The sequence below is a fragment of the Barbus barbus genome, assembly GCF_936440315.1.
Source record: "Barbus barbus genome assembly, chromosome: 46".
Classification (NCBI taxonomy): Eukaryota; Metazoa; Chordata; class Actinopteri; order Cypriniformes; family Cyprinidae; genus Barbus; species Barbus barbus.
The window spans coordinates 13,554,659-13,570,476 of NC_136724.1; the positions used below are offsets into that span (position 1 = coordinate 13,554,659).

Sequence of the window (15,818 nt, forward strand, 5' to 3'; positions counted from 1 at the left end):
ATTACATATTTGGTAGGTATCTGCCATACACCAGGGTCTTGATTAGGGAATATACCTGACTACATATTATCCTTTACATAAACCGGTTTATGTTATACACAGATTAATAATATGAATGATATTAAAGCTTTAAGTAGAAGCAGCAAAGTGCAACAGGTCTCAACAGCTTAAAAACCCAGTCAGCTCTGCTTATTCATATACGTGAGCTGAGAAACGACCCAGCTTTCACCCAGCGGCCCTGTTGCGTGTAGTAGAGGAACAGCTGTAGTGTAAAGAGACGCACATCTCTCAGATCCAGCCCCCTGCACCTGTTATCTGGTCGCAGGCGAGCATGCTGTGAGCATATGTTGTGAGAGAGTCACCAGTGACCTCCCAGAGTATAGAGTTCTCTCAGTGCTGTTAGCTTTGTTTATCTGTCTTCATGTATTTTCTCTCCTCTACTTTACGTCTTTCAGTCTGTTACTAGTAATCAGAGAGTATTGCTGGAAACCCTAAAGTTCATAGTATAAACTGCTTAAATCACAAAGATTCAAGATTTGTTGAGTAGATAGTGTTGTATGTGCTTGTCACCCTGTGTGGAAGTTGATGTATTTTATTTTACTTTATTTCATTTTTTAATAGTTTATTATTTATTTTATTTTTGTTGTTGTTTTGTTTTATATTTATATATATATATATATATATATATATATATATATATATATATTTAATTTCATTATTTAATTTCATCATTTCATTTCAGAATATAATAGAATAGAAAGATGAACATGGTTAAAAGCTTCTAAATTCATAGCTCTGTTTTTAGTCAGTGTAACCTCCTAATATTAAAAAAAAGAAGAAAAAAGCTTCACATTGAAATATAAGGTTGATTCTTCAAGACTTATGTCATAAAAAAGAGAAAGAAAAATTCCAGAGAACTTAATGTATAAGACATGAATAAATTCTGGAATTTTCTAATTAAGTTAAAATGTTCTGATTTATTTAATGGTTTGTAATAATAATAATAATAATAATAATAATTATTATTATTATTATTATTATTGTTGTTGTTGTTGTTTTATAAAGAAAATTTAAATAATTAAATATTTTTATTTTTAAACATTTATTTTTATTTTAATAACAATGATACAAACTATAATCATGATAATAATAACAGCAATAATTGTTGTTTTTGTTATTGTTATTGTTATTATAAAGACAAATTAAATCAATAAATAATTTTATTTCAGTGTTGTTATTTAAATGATGATGATGATGAAATATAAAAATAATATAAACAATATAAAAGTAAATATAAAATGTTTAATTGTATTACTATTTTTTTACGCATAAGGATCTCTGTGACTCCAAACAAAGACAGTAAATTCAGCCTGATCATAACCTGAGGGTTAAAATCATCAGCAGATATTGATCTGTCTTTCTTTCTCTGTCTATGTGTCTCTCTCTCTCAGAGGATCTGGATGACCTGCGAATGGAGGGGGTCACTGGCCTGTTGCCGTCCGGCAGTAAGTTCAGCCAGGGCCGCAGCTCCTACTGTTCAGAGCCCCAGGCCAAAGTCACTCTCAACATCTGCTCAAGGTGTGCAAGGTAAATATTTACCAACAGCTCAAGTCAAGCGGTGAACACAATGTGAAGAATGTCATCCTCGACTCGGCACTAGAATGCAGTCATATATCTTAGTCAAGTCACGAGTCACATATCCTGACCTCTGTTTGCTGAGAGGCCACAACCGAACCCCTTTCAGCCGGATATGAGGGCCACACGCAGCATTTCAGCAGTCTGGAGTCAAAGTTCTGAGAGCTAAAGGTGAATGAGTACATACTGAGGTAATGCACAACGTTCATCTTACTGAGGTGACTATGATGTGTGCAGTTATCTTAAGACTACGCATCTGGGTGTTTCTGCTTAAACTTTCTTAAACTATGGGCACTTTTGGCCCTTTGAATTGTTATAAAATGAACTTAACTCTCTTAAAGCACACTTTTCATGCTCTCACTATTTCAATTAATTTGTCCATGAACACTGACACAACTGTGACAGAAGAATTCTGTGATTTATTATTTTCTGAGTCATGAACATTTCCACCGTGCTGTGGAATGGACATTCTTGTTTTTTTTATTTTTTATTTTTTATAAAATGTTGACTCCTTTGTCTGGTTATTTCACAAATTTTACAGCTACAATTTTATGCATTCTAAATACACAGTTAAATATTTTCTCACTTTTTGCATAATTTGACAACTTGATTGGAAATAGAAATAATAAATAAAACATATATAATATTATATAAAAATATAAAATATAATATATTTTATAATATATTCTATTTGATAATATATTCTATTTAAATAACATATTTAGCATATTTTTGTTTACACATTGTGTCTTATTCATAACTTTTAAAGAAACTTAATTGAACTTTGTTTATGCACGCAACCTTTAAAAGTTTGGGGTCGGTATGTTTTTTTAGTTTATTTTTTATTATTATTATTACAATTTAGAAGCAATGTTTTAATATATGTACAGTTTTATTTATTCCTATGATGGCAAAGTTGAATTTTCTGCAGCCATTATTCCATGCTTCAGTGACACATGATTTAATGCATCCTTGCTGATATAAAATAAAATAAAATAAATCCCACTGTCCTCAAACTTTTGAATGTTACTGTATATAAATAAGTGTTTATTTCTCTTTGTTTAGATAATCATATTTTAAACATGTAATAATTATCTTATATTCATATTATTTACAGTTGTTTATAAAGAAGGTATTTTAAAAGTAGCAGAAATAAAGGAAAACCCTTAAAATGGTTCATTTTAGATAAAAAAAAATAAAAATACCCCAGGACATAAAAGTGTCAAAAGTTGAAGAAACACCCATCTATGGATGAGAGAAAGCATACATATCTTAAAAGCATTCTAGAAATCTGATTGTATTCATAAGACCCACAAAGAGATAATCTTCATTGTCATTATCTTCTGTTTTTATTTCCTGTTGTGTAGTTTGTGGCTGGGCAGTATGATCACATTTCACACTGTTGCCTGTGATAGGGTGACTCAGCGCTCATGTCCGATGCCAGCCTCTGATAAGAAACAATCTGCTGGGTTCAATGGCTGCCACGCTCCTACATCCTCCCACATTTGTTTTGTTTGGCTCTTTCTTTTTGGCTTTTAATTTCTGCCCCATATCTGATTCACCAGAGATACTTTAGGCATTCTTCACAGTCTACGAGATGCTAAACACATCTTTGCACTTTTATCACACAATCACTGTTTGTTTGTGCACTGTTTGTCACATTGATGTGGAAGTTCATTTGTTTATATCACAGGTTTAAAGCGCGGGATTGTGGATATGGCCCACCCCGGTTACATATTTGGATCAGAGTGTGGGTTTCTTGCATTGATCTTTATTTATTAATTTTTTTATTAGTGATGTTCGTTTCATGAGCACAATATTCTTTTAAATCTGAAAACCTGAAGAGTTCATCTGAATAATTCATTCGTGGATCGAATGAATCAGTCCAAGTGATTCTCTAACTGATCGTGTCTGTTTGTACATCTGGAAGCTCTTCATATACAGTAGGCTTGCCAAACAGCAGCAGCTATATAATGTGAGGAAACTGATGCCCATCTCTCGCTCTCTCTCTCTGTTTTCTTCTCTGTTTCTTTGCCTGGGCATGTGGCTACTTGGAAGACCCAGGCAGCATTCTTCACATTTTCTTAGGCTCAGATTTAGGAATCCTTTTATCTGGACATTTGTTATCTCAAGTGGTCAATGAGTGAAGAACACATTGCTTAACAGCAGTCTGGAAAGTCCGGGTGTTAGACACCATTAAAACGTATAATATTATACTTAAACCCGTCAAGTTCATTCAGTGGATTCACTGATTTATTGGTGGTGTCTATATGGGCAATAATCTGAACCCCAATTTTATTCTAAAGTAAGAAAATTCTAAGAAATACATTAAAAAGTCTCTTTATGTTCACCAAGGCAGCATTTGTTTAAATATAGTATTTATTTTTATACAGTAAAAACATTTAAAAATTAAAATACAATTTTCTGTTTTCATTTGTTGAAATTTTATATCTGTTAGTTCAAAGCTGATTTTTCATATGTAAATATTTCTTAATATACACGGTACACACACATATATTATGTAAACACAAACTTTTATTTTGGATGTCATTAATCAGTAATTGACAGTACTATTATTATTATTAATGTTGAAAACTGTTGATTAAAATTTTCATGGAAACTGCAACACAATTTTTCAGAATTCTTTGATGAATAGAAATAAGTATTTGTTTTATAATAGAAATATGTTGTAGCATTATAAATGTCTGTCACTTTTGGGAAAATATGTTCTTGCTGAATAAAAGTATTCATTTCAAAGGTAATTTCAAAATTCCAGATGACAAAATACGATAAAATCATGTGAAAATTAAGCCTAGTACATTTGGAATGAACTATAAATGTATCTCCCACAACCTTGTTTTCATTTAATGTCTAATTTAAAACAGCACTTTTTAAAGTTTTATTAATGCAATGTGTAGCAAATAAAATGCAATGAAATAAATACAACTAAATAGTCAATGCAACAAATTATTTGGTCAAATTATTCACATTTTATTGATATATTCTCAAAAGTTTTCTCACGAGATTCCTGCAAGCATCAGTCACAATGACGCTTAAGCTGATTATGAAATGTAAACTTATGTGTTTCAGTATTACTAAATCTTCTGCAAGGATCTACTGACCCATAATACACCAGTGTAGGAAAAGGTCATGGGATTTATTCCTTATCTGCCAGTGTCTGTCCTCTTCATGTGATGGATGAGGTGGTAGACTACAGCCACACATGCTTTGGAAACAGCTCATCTGGAAGTAGTACAATCGCTCTCCGATTTCATCTGCTCATTAAATTGGCAACAGATATGACACTTTTATATTACGTATGGGGTACATGAATGAAAAAGTGCATCTGATCCATTACAGGACATGAGTGGGGACTATAAAAGGCAATATGTTATAATTGTTTATAAAGCACAGAAGAGCCTTTTAAAGTAAACCTGAGCCACAGCTGCCAAAAGCATCCGAGATCCGACCCCTCTCTGCTATTATGGGGGGACTGACCCGATCAAGCACAGCTGTATGAGTCATGCACCATCATTATTTTAATTATTCATTCCAAAAATGATGCTGTATGAACAGGAACTGCTTCAGATGGTGGGCTAGGCCAGATCTGGTTTTTCTCAGTGGCTTCTGTGCATATGAGAGAGAATGAGGGAGAAAGTTGTAGGTGTATTTGATATATGGATAGACAGAGATAAAAATAAAGTCGCAGAAGCTGCAGTGAAACAGCAAGGCAGGTAAAGCCGTGAAAAGAGAAGGAGTTGTTTTCTTTTGTGATGATCATGCTTATTAGCTGCCCTGATTGCTTACGGGAAAAGGGCACGCAATGGCAATGCCGAGAAATGTGAAATGAATCAAGCCTATCATTTGCTAAGTACAGCATTTGGTGATTTACAGTTCTGAAGTGAAACCGCTCCAAAATAACAGTTTGAGAATATGGCATTGTTGAAGAATAAGGTATGACAATTACACTGCTGTAGGTCTACATTTTCCACTCTAGGAAATTTGTGAGACTGGAAGGTTTTAATTGGATGCGCCTACTTAAATCACCTGGTATGATCCTGGCCACACAAAAGATTTTTTTAAGCATACTGATTTTCTCTGCCTTAAAGGAATAGTTCACTCAAATATTAAGATTTGCTGAACATTTACTCCAAGATGTAGATTAGTTGTTTCTTCATTGGAACAGATTTGGAGAAATTTAGCATTACATCACTTGCTCACCATTGGAGTGAATGGGTGCCGTAAGAATCCAAACAGCTGATGAAAACATAACAATAATCCTCAAATAAACCCACACCACTCCAGTCCATCAGTAAATGTCTTGTGAAGCAAAAAGCTGTTTCTAAAAAACGAATACATAATTAAGGCATTTTAAGGCAGTCATGTCTAGTCAATAATCCATTAAAACGATTCCTCCAGTGAAAAAGTCAACATCCTGTTGCCCTATCACATCAAAATCCACAATATGTCCACCTGTGGTCCACCTGGACCACAAAATCAGTCATAATTAAGTCGCACAGGTATATTTTTAGCAATAGCCAACAATATATTGTATGGGTCAAAATTATAGATTTTTATTTTAGGCAAAATCATAGGATATTAAGTAAAGATCATGAAGATATTGTGTAAATTTCCTACCGTAAATATATCAAAACTTAATTTTTGATTAGTAATATGCATTGCTAAGGACTTAATTTGCACAACTTTAAAGGCGATTTTCTCAATATTTAGATTTTTTTGCACCATCAGATTCCATATTTTCAAATAGTTGTATCTCAGCCAAATATGGAAAGCTTATTTAATATGTTTAAATCTTATACAAATTTTGTGGTCCAGGGTCACATATTTGTTTTTGTTTTGGACTGTTTTTGGCTGTAAACGGTGCTCGATTTGTTCATATTTCTCTCCTGATTCAGACAAAATTACTTTTTCACTGGAGTGTCTAAATTTAAAATGTCTAAATTATGGACTGGTTACTTGTGGGTTATTGTGATACTTTTATCAACTTATTCTGACGGCACCCATTCACTACAGAAGATCCATTGGTGAGCAAGTGGTGTACTGTAATGCTTTGTAAAACTTTTTTCAAATATGTTCTGGTTAAGATTAGTATATTTTCTTAAACTTTTAATTTTGAGTGAACTATTCCTTTAAGGATCATGGTACTATATACAGTGAGATATCCATAAAGGGATAGTTCACTCGAAAATGAGAACTTTGTTGCCTTTGTTTCATTCCTAGATGACAAAAGGAGATGTTAGATATTATGTTTATGCTATCAAGCTCCAAAAATGACAAAGAAGACCATTAAAAACATAAGACGGTGTAAAGAACAGACTGGAGACCCCCCCCCCCCCCCCCCCCCCCCCCGAAATAAAGAGCAGCATCAAGTTCTGAAGATGAGTAAATGATGAGCATATTTTTGGATGAACTGTTCCTTTTAGAACAAGCTCTATTTAGACAAGCTCCTAATCCCAGCATCCTCTGGGATAGGACATCATAAATGATGGGTGTTTGAGACAGCTGCGCAGTTTGGCGATTAGTAGATTGCTGTCAGGTCTTAAGTGTTCCCCTATGTTATGCTCTGTCTACATTCCAGCCTGCCCATATCCTCATTCTCCCCTGATATGACAAATAGACTGCTTTGGCACGGTCTCATCACCTTTTATGAATAGAGACTCACTGTCTCTACTTGTTCTCATCCATACACAGAGTCCTTTCATAGCCTCAGCAGAGAGTTTTCTCTGAAAAGAGAACATGATAGTATTTTCACTGTTATCTTCCACAGCTATCATAACTGTGGGGAGAAATGCAAGACACTTATTTGAAATTAAAACCTGAAATGCTCAATTTTTGTTTTTGTTTTTTTAAGGCTTCAAGGGGACAGTCTAACTGCAAGGCCTGAAGAGGAACCAGCACCCCATGTCCCAGAGCAAGCTGTGCCAGAAATGCCTTGTAAGTACCTACAGTCATCACTGAGATTAATGGGGCATGGGACAGCATTTATTCATGGGATATAAAGTCAAACAAAAGCCCAATCCTAATATGTGACCCTGGACCACAAAACCAGTCATAAGGGTAAATTTTCCGAAATTGAGATATATACATCACCTGAAAGCTGAATCAAGCACCGTTTACAGCCAAAAACAGTTCAAAACAAAAACAAATATGTGACCCTGGACCACAAAACCAGTCATAAAGGGAAATATTTTAAATTGAGATTTATACATATTAAATAAGCTTTCCATTGATGTATGGTTTGCTAGGATAGGACGAGATACAACTATTTGAAAATCTGGAATCGGAGGATGCAAAAAAATCTAAATATTGAGAAAATTAAGTTTCAAATATTAAGTTAAATAAATACCCTTTATTTGAAAAAAACAAAAACAAATCTTCTGTAACTTAATACTTTGTTACTTTTGATCAAATTATTACAGCCTTACTGAATAAATTATTAATTTCCATTTTTTTTTTTTTTCACCCCAAATTTGTGGATGGTAATGTATGATGGTGGATTCCACATAAAAAAAAAAGGCAGCACTAACACACCTGTTTTCAACATAAGGAAGAAATCACACAGGGGAAACAAATAATTTGTAATAATATTTCACTATTACTGTATTTTTGGTTAAATGCAGCCTGAGCATAAGAGACTTCCTCCAAAAACATTAAGAAACCTTATGTATAACCGTGTGTAACCTTACGTATAATTGATTTATTAAGTGCAAGAGGCCAGACTTTTTTCATTCAAACAAACAAACAAATAAATAAATAAATGTTATATTACATATATAATTTTTTAATTATTTAAATTATTATTTATTTATTTTTTTGCATTTAAAAAAAATACATATTTTTCCATTCATTCATTTTGATATTATTCATTTATTTATTTATATTTACTTTTTAAAATTCAACTCAGTAAAGGACTTTAGTGGGCCCCTCTCGACACACATCGAGAGTACCTCCCAAGTAGGTCCATAGACAACCCACCCTGCTCTTGTCTCCTTAAATCACATATCATATCCAGAAAGAGCAGATTTATGTATCAGGTTTTGGAGTCTGCTGAATGGGGCAGCCTGTTAAAAATTAGTTTTTTAGCTCGGGATTCACTCACGCTTACTGAGGAAATTTAATCTATCCATTGTCTCTTGAGGGGCCCTTTGGTGTCGAGTGTGGGAGCGTATTGTGAGTGTGTGTGTGTGTGGTAAAGGCTTTATTGTGTTTTTTTGCTTCTGGATCAGGTCCATTACCCGCGGTGACAGAAACCCTGACAGCAGCAGAAGATCTGCAGATGGCCTCTCAGGTGACAGGGCCGGTAGGTGATCCTCACCCAGCAAAACTGTTCATTATATCACTTTCCCCAAGTCATTAATATCTACAGCATTATCTCCATTGTGAACGCTGTCAGAAGGACAGTTAAAACCACTTACAGAACCGGCCCCAGCGTGACTTGACTATTTGTCTCCATGCTTGTCAAGCTAGAGGGGACGCTCACCTAGCCAAACCATGAATAAGAGCTTATCATGAGAAAAAGGTACATTGAGTTTGATTAAAGAGCTATTAAAAAGGTGCAGGGTTTGGATGAACACAGTCTTGGCTGTGTACCTGGTGAGAAAGCACGCAACACTTGTGTCCTTCTTGCAGAGTATCGTGTTGTTGATGGAAAAGTGTTCGTTTATATTCGAGAGAGAGGTCAATGAGGACACCTGTGTTGTAGAAATCCCCCATTCCATCAAATCTGTCAGCAACAGCCACCAGAGACCAGACCAGACTTCCAACATGGAACACAATAACAGGAGTCTGGAGCCGTTCACACAGAACACGTTCTCGTGTTCAAAGACAGCTGAACAGAACGCAAGGGTCAAGTCTGTCTATCTGTCTGTTCATTTATCCATCTGTCTGTATGTCGTTCTTTCCATCCATCCATCTCTACAGAATCATCTGTCAGTCTGTCATTTTGTCTGTCTATTCATCCATCCATCTTTTTGTCTGTCTGTCGTTCTACCTTTCATACTATTGTTCTAACTGAACTCTAGGGCTTTTTTTGCCAAAAACTTTCTAATTAAAATTAGTTAAGTTCTTCCAGAAAAGTATTCTTACATTCAAATTTGTATTACATTATAATTCTGCATCCTGTTTGCAGCCTGAGTTACAGTTTTTCTCAATTGCTTTGGCACATTTTTCGAAACAGTCTTAACATTCTCTAAACTGTGAGTGCAAATGTCACAACTGTTTGCTGGAACTTCAGAACTTTATTGCATGTCTGCAAAATGTAGTTACCAATACATTTCATTCATGCTTCAAAACCTAGTTATTGTGTCAGTAATTTGGCCAAGGCCAAATTTTTGTCACATTGGTCAAAATGTTTAGTTGTTTTTTCACCATGACAGTCAACCATGGAAATTAAGGTTTTATAAAAATAAAAAAAATCTGATATTTGTTGAGAAGAGTCAATAGTACATAGAACAAAAGTATATTTATTTTTTGTACGAATGCATTACATGTAAAGTAGTGTGAAGTGTAACAGTGCACTCTGTTACAGTAGTATTACCTGATGTAAACTATGGCAACAGTTTGGATGACAGTTACTGTACTGAAATGCAGAAGACTGCACTTCTTATGTATGCCATATTTCCTTTCAAAAGTACAAATGTACACATTGGTGTATGTGGGATATTGATTGAAAGAGACTGTTTAAAAATGTTTGAATTATTGAGGATATGGTCGATCTCCATTATTTCATCTGATATGCACCTCTGTCCTTGGCCTCTTCTTCCTCTTCCTCTGTTTTGCTTCTGTACACTTCCATGCATCCTTACTCCTCTTCTTCCTCTCGGCTGTTGTCCCTGATCATTTTCTGGATGTTCATCCATCGACAGAATTTTTAACTCTTGTGTTGTCCTCTGTCTATATATGCTTTCCAATTGAAGGGTCATGAAATGCACCTTTGAGCTATTTCAGAGAATTGGTTGATCTATATTCTCTTCATTAGTTAGAGTCAAGATTCACTTGCACAATTCATGGCAAATTTACAAAAAGCCTAATAGAGATGTGTAGAAAATATGCTTGACAGTTTATGACAACTAGATCAACCATTTTGCATCTAATGACTTATACGATGAACTAATGACTAGATGTTTTGAGGGGTAAGACAATAGCACAGAGATCTATATAATACATTTTGAGCAACCCCACACGGAAATAACCAATATAAACATATATGTTTTAATATAGGTTTTGATATATGTTTTTAATATATGTGACATATATAAAATTGGCCGTTTTCCTATAATATAGGTACATATATGCATGTATATATATGTGTGCATATATGCACCTATATGTTTACCTATATATTAGTAAAATTATTAAAATCCATAGCTGCTAGACAACATAAATAAAAGCCCAAAATGTTGAAATTTACATTTACATGTACATATAGGGCTTATATGTGGATATAAAGAAGCAATACAGGAGACCTATATGGCCTTTATATGCACATATATGCACCTCAATTTTGCCTATATGTGGCATATATACACATATATGCAGCATATATGTTATCATATATGTGCATATATACTGCATATAGGTTTCATATATGCGCATATATCCTCATATAGGTTCTTTCCATGTGGGACATGACATAAGCAATTGATAATGTAGGAAACAGCAGACAAATGTACTTAATCAATTGCATGAACTAATTACCAATTGTCATTTGCAAGTACCAAAGCAATCACAACTTGTTCAAAAGAATGAGAAATTGCTTTTATGATGTGCACAAGAGACTAGATGATGTAGAGGTTGAACAAGTAGTTTTGAAAATTTCATTTCTGTTCTGAGAAATGCACCAAAGCAACTGAGAAAAACTGTCAAATTCAAATAGGAGATTTCAATTTGGAAATTAAAAGGTATTCTCCAGTTCAGTTCTGACAGGTGCACAACCCAGGTATTTACAGTTTTTACAATCACTGGGAGACATTTTTCAATACTTACGTCACTTTTTCAAAACTATTCACACAGTTCTCATAGAAATAAATTTCACCTCCAAAATGCACTAAAACTACCAATTCATACATTCCTCAAATCTACTCATTCTAACCAACAAAAAAACTTTGTTTTGAACACTATTCCTTCTGTAAAATTTCTTTACAAAACAAAAAAGACAATTCTCAACTGTTTAGAATTCACTGCAGTGTATGTTACATGACCCATGTTTACATTACTGTACAATAATTTTCCTAAGTTGTCCCCATTTGTATAGATGGTAAAACAGTAAAGTTTGGTGACTGCTGTGCATTGGCCTTCCTGATCTTTCCTATTAGGCCGGTTCATTTATAACATAGAAAAATGCAGTTGTTCTTGAAAAAGATGATGTCTATTTCATCATATATTATTGCAGGAAGAAAATTCAGATTCTACAGTGTGAATTTAACTCCATATCTGATTATACCTATAGAAGTGAGGTCCAAAAGTCTGAATACACATTGAAAATCTGGAATTCATAGTCTAATTTAAATCAGAAAACATTTTAGAATTTTTTTAAACGAAACAAGGATGCCAGCTCAAGTGAAAACCCATTCAAGCAAAAGGGTGAGAAATCAAATTATAAAAATGCATGTTCATTTACATTAATTTCACTAAAACATGGTAGCTATGCAGTTTAGCCCACATAGACCGCTGTTGTGCTCACTGTGTGAAGTGTTTGGAAACCAAATTGTTGAGAAATGGGTCCTAGGGTAAAGGGTAAAGGGTAAAACCCTTTACTCTAGAACTGGACTGATGGCTGTGTTCTTGTCACCTAGGGACACAGCCATAGATTAAAAACTGCTCAGACCTATGTGAACAACATTGGAGTCTGACTCTCAAAATCTCATGGGAATTTAACTGTATACAGGTTTCTGTCACTACAGCAACCCCAAACTCCCTATAACCCATCATGAAGTGGTTATTTTTCTATCAGCAGCAGAACAGAGAGTGCAGCTATAATTACAGAGAAAAAGTGTTGGAAAAATCTCTTTAGGAATCTTTTAGGAGTCGTGTGTGGAGCTTATGGGCTGAGAGCTCCAGACAGAGTGGCAACATCAAACGTGTGAGGCTTCTTCTTCATCGCCCAGCGGGGACACCCAAGGAGCTGTGACTACCCTGAGAAACCGTACCACAGAGTAAACAATGCCGTCCGGACACCATATAGGGCCTCACACACACTTACGTCTGCTTTCTCATTCACACAGAAACATGCTCTTTACTTTGGCTTGCATTTTTAAGACCTGTCTCTCTTTCTGAAAAGAGAGAGACAGAGAAAGTGTGAAAGGAGGCCCCATCGTCTATAGATTAAACCGTGCCAGTGAGCTAAGAGCGAGACGGCTATTGTTTCCCACATGGAGTGGCGTGTGTGAAAGGATCAGATCACCGACTGCTGCTTTTTAAAGCTTAATGTGGTTGTTTTCTGGTTAATTGCTTATTTTGGGCTCTATTAGAAAGGCACATGTGATTTGTCTTCCTAATAGCTTATTACTTTAACTGGTCCTCAGGGGTTCTCTCGTCTTGCCGCCCAGAATGGCACAGAAAACAAACGTAATAGTTTTATGAGCTGAGTCACTTCTTGGGACAACAATAGTCATGGGTGCTGTATCTGTGCTGATCTCCTCCTGGCTGCAGCTTTTGTTTTTAGCCTCATAAATGATGATCAAGATGGACAGAGCTGCTTATGGGCTCCAGGTTGCATAGAGCATCTTGGGACACTTCAGTTTTCTCGTTGGCCTATGAGCAATCTGTATTTTTTTACATGCATTCTGCAGTCTTTTTTTTTTTTTTTACTGTTTTTAAACTGATTTTTATAATCTGTTTATATTATGACCTTTATTTATATTATGAACTTTTTTTAACTTGTGTATTTTATTGTATATTATTAAATTACATTATATCATTTTATTTTAATATACTTATTCTTATAAGAAGCATTAAATATACCATAAAACTGAATACTTATTTGCTGTTAAACAAAATAACCAAAATTCATAAATTAAGTGGACCAATTAATTTAAATAGAAAAATATTTTATATTATTTATATAAATAATTACAATTATATATTTTTTATAATTGTATATAATGTATATTACATTTTATTTTATTTTAATTTCATTTTTGAGTTGGTTAAAAAAAAAAAAAGGTTATGCTATGCCATTCAAATAATTACAATTGCAAAATAATGTCTCCAAATAAAAATATTTAAAAAAAACATTAAATTATTACATAGTTGGTTATGTTTTTAGTTTTTTTGCCTTTGTGTGTGTGTGTGTGTGTGCGTGCGTGTGTGTGTGTGTGTGTTAATTAATTAATGTGACAAATTGATTTTTCACTATTAAGTAGTTGCCCTGCAGAAAGTAGGAAGTCAGAAAAATATTAATTCTACCCTTTGCCGGTCAATTTAGGCTATAATTCTGAAATTCTGTAATTAAATAATAAATTAAATAATAACTGAACCTCTTGAGCCTGGCCTGGATGTTTCATTGTTAAACTGACTGAGAAGGAAGTGTTTTATTTTTTTCTGCATATGCTAATTATGTCCATGTCTGTATTAGTGAAAGATTTGTTTTTGTAGGGTTGGAAAATGTGGATGTGTATTTTGTTTTTTTTTCCTATGGGCTTCACTTTTGTTGTGACAGCCTCCCACCTTGGCAGATCAGAAATATTTCAGCTTCAACCTTTTCTATTAATATTGGCCTTCTTCGTAATATAAACCATCGCACGTTAATGGGTCTCTCTCATGTGGTTTCCGGTCTTGATTGTCTTAGTACTGGGGTGATATTAAAAAAACAGCCTTGAGGAGAGCTTGCTTTGACTGCGTGAGCTAAAACGGTAAAGTTTGGTCACGGCTGTGCATTGGCCTTCCTGATCTTTCTGATTAGGCCTGCTCATTTATAACATGGAAAAATGACGCAGATGATGTCTATTTCATTATGCATTATCGCAGGAAGAAAAATCCTCCATTCCACATTTCAAGATTTGTTGTTTCAGTTCTCTACTGCAGTTTGAATTTACCTCCATGTCTGATTACACCTCTAATACACAGTGGGGTCCTAAAGTCTGAATCCACATTGAAAATCTGGGACTCAAAGTCTTAATTTAAACCTGAAAATAAACACATTTTAGCCTTTAAAAAACTGAAACAAGGATGGCAGCTCAAGTGAGAACACATTAAAGCAAAAGGAAGAGAAAACATAAGTTCCAAAATTCATGTTCATTTTCATGGTTTCACTTAAAAAACTAAACAGAAGTATTTTCACTAGAGGTCATCAGACTTTTGGACCCAACTGCACAAATAATGCAAAATAAGCAAAACTGACAAAGCCAACTACAGGCCTCGTTAAGTCCAATATATGCAACTCTTTATTTTAAGGACCAGTTCTCAGTATTAACTAGTTGCTTTTTAGCATACATACTAGAAAATTGGCTGTTTATTAGTACTTATAAAGCTCATATTAATGGCTTATTCTGCATTACTGAATTTTAGTTCTCCTAGTCCTACCCTATACCTAAACTTAACTACTTTACTAACTAATAATAAGCAGCAAATTAGGTGTTTTTAGAGACAAATGTTGTTGTTAGTTAATAATGAGAATCCCCAAACTAAAGTATACACTTTATTATTTTTTGTATTAGACATCCTGGACCATGAAATCACTGGACAAATGAAGCAAACTTCTCAAATTTCACAAATCTGATTTTCACAAAGCATTTCAGAAGTATGTCATGCACACTTTTGTTTTTGGCCCCTGTCTTATCTATTACTGTAACGAGGAGTCAGTGACATTAGGATCCATGTGCAGCTTTATTAAAACAGAATGCAAATCAAACAGGCAGAGTTCAATCACGAGCTTCAAACACAATGTAGGCAAGGCAGAATCAAAGTTCTGCCTGATGAATCAGAGTTCAGGCTGAAGATCAGGGCTGGCGGCAAACACACAGAATAATCGAATAACAAGGCAGGTTGAATCAGAATAGGCAGGCGGCAGAGAATCAGAGTCCAATAAACAGTCCAGGTCATACACGAAAGAACTGCTCGGAAATGTTTGCATGGCAAGACAAGATTTCGCAATGAGGAAACTGAGGGAACAGTTTAAATAGGCCAGAGTCAATGGGAAACACCTGTGAGTGTAATCAGCCCCA

At 34.5% G+C, this 15,818-nt stretch overlaps 1 protein-coding gene across 1 annotated transcript in view; it reads left to right on the plus strand.

Moving 5' to 3' along the window:
- LOC306865021 (uncharacterized protein C8orf34 homolog) overlaps positions 1 to 15,818 on the plus strand; it is a gene marked incomplete at both ends in the record, with an annotated part of 85,873 nt that overhangs the window by 54,430 nt on the left and 15,625 nt on the right. Inside the window, 3 exons of the mRNA XM_079409349.1 lie at positions 1,452 to 1,587; positions 7,508 to 7,590; positions 8,883 to 8,956. Of these exons, the coding sequence (XP_079265475.1) occupies positions 1,452 to 1,587; positions 7,508 to 7,590; positions 8,883 to 8,956 (293 nt within the window). The remainder of the gene's footprint in view (positions 1 to 1,451; positions 1,588 to 7,507; positions 7,591 to 8,882; positions 8,957 to 15,818) is intronic.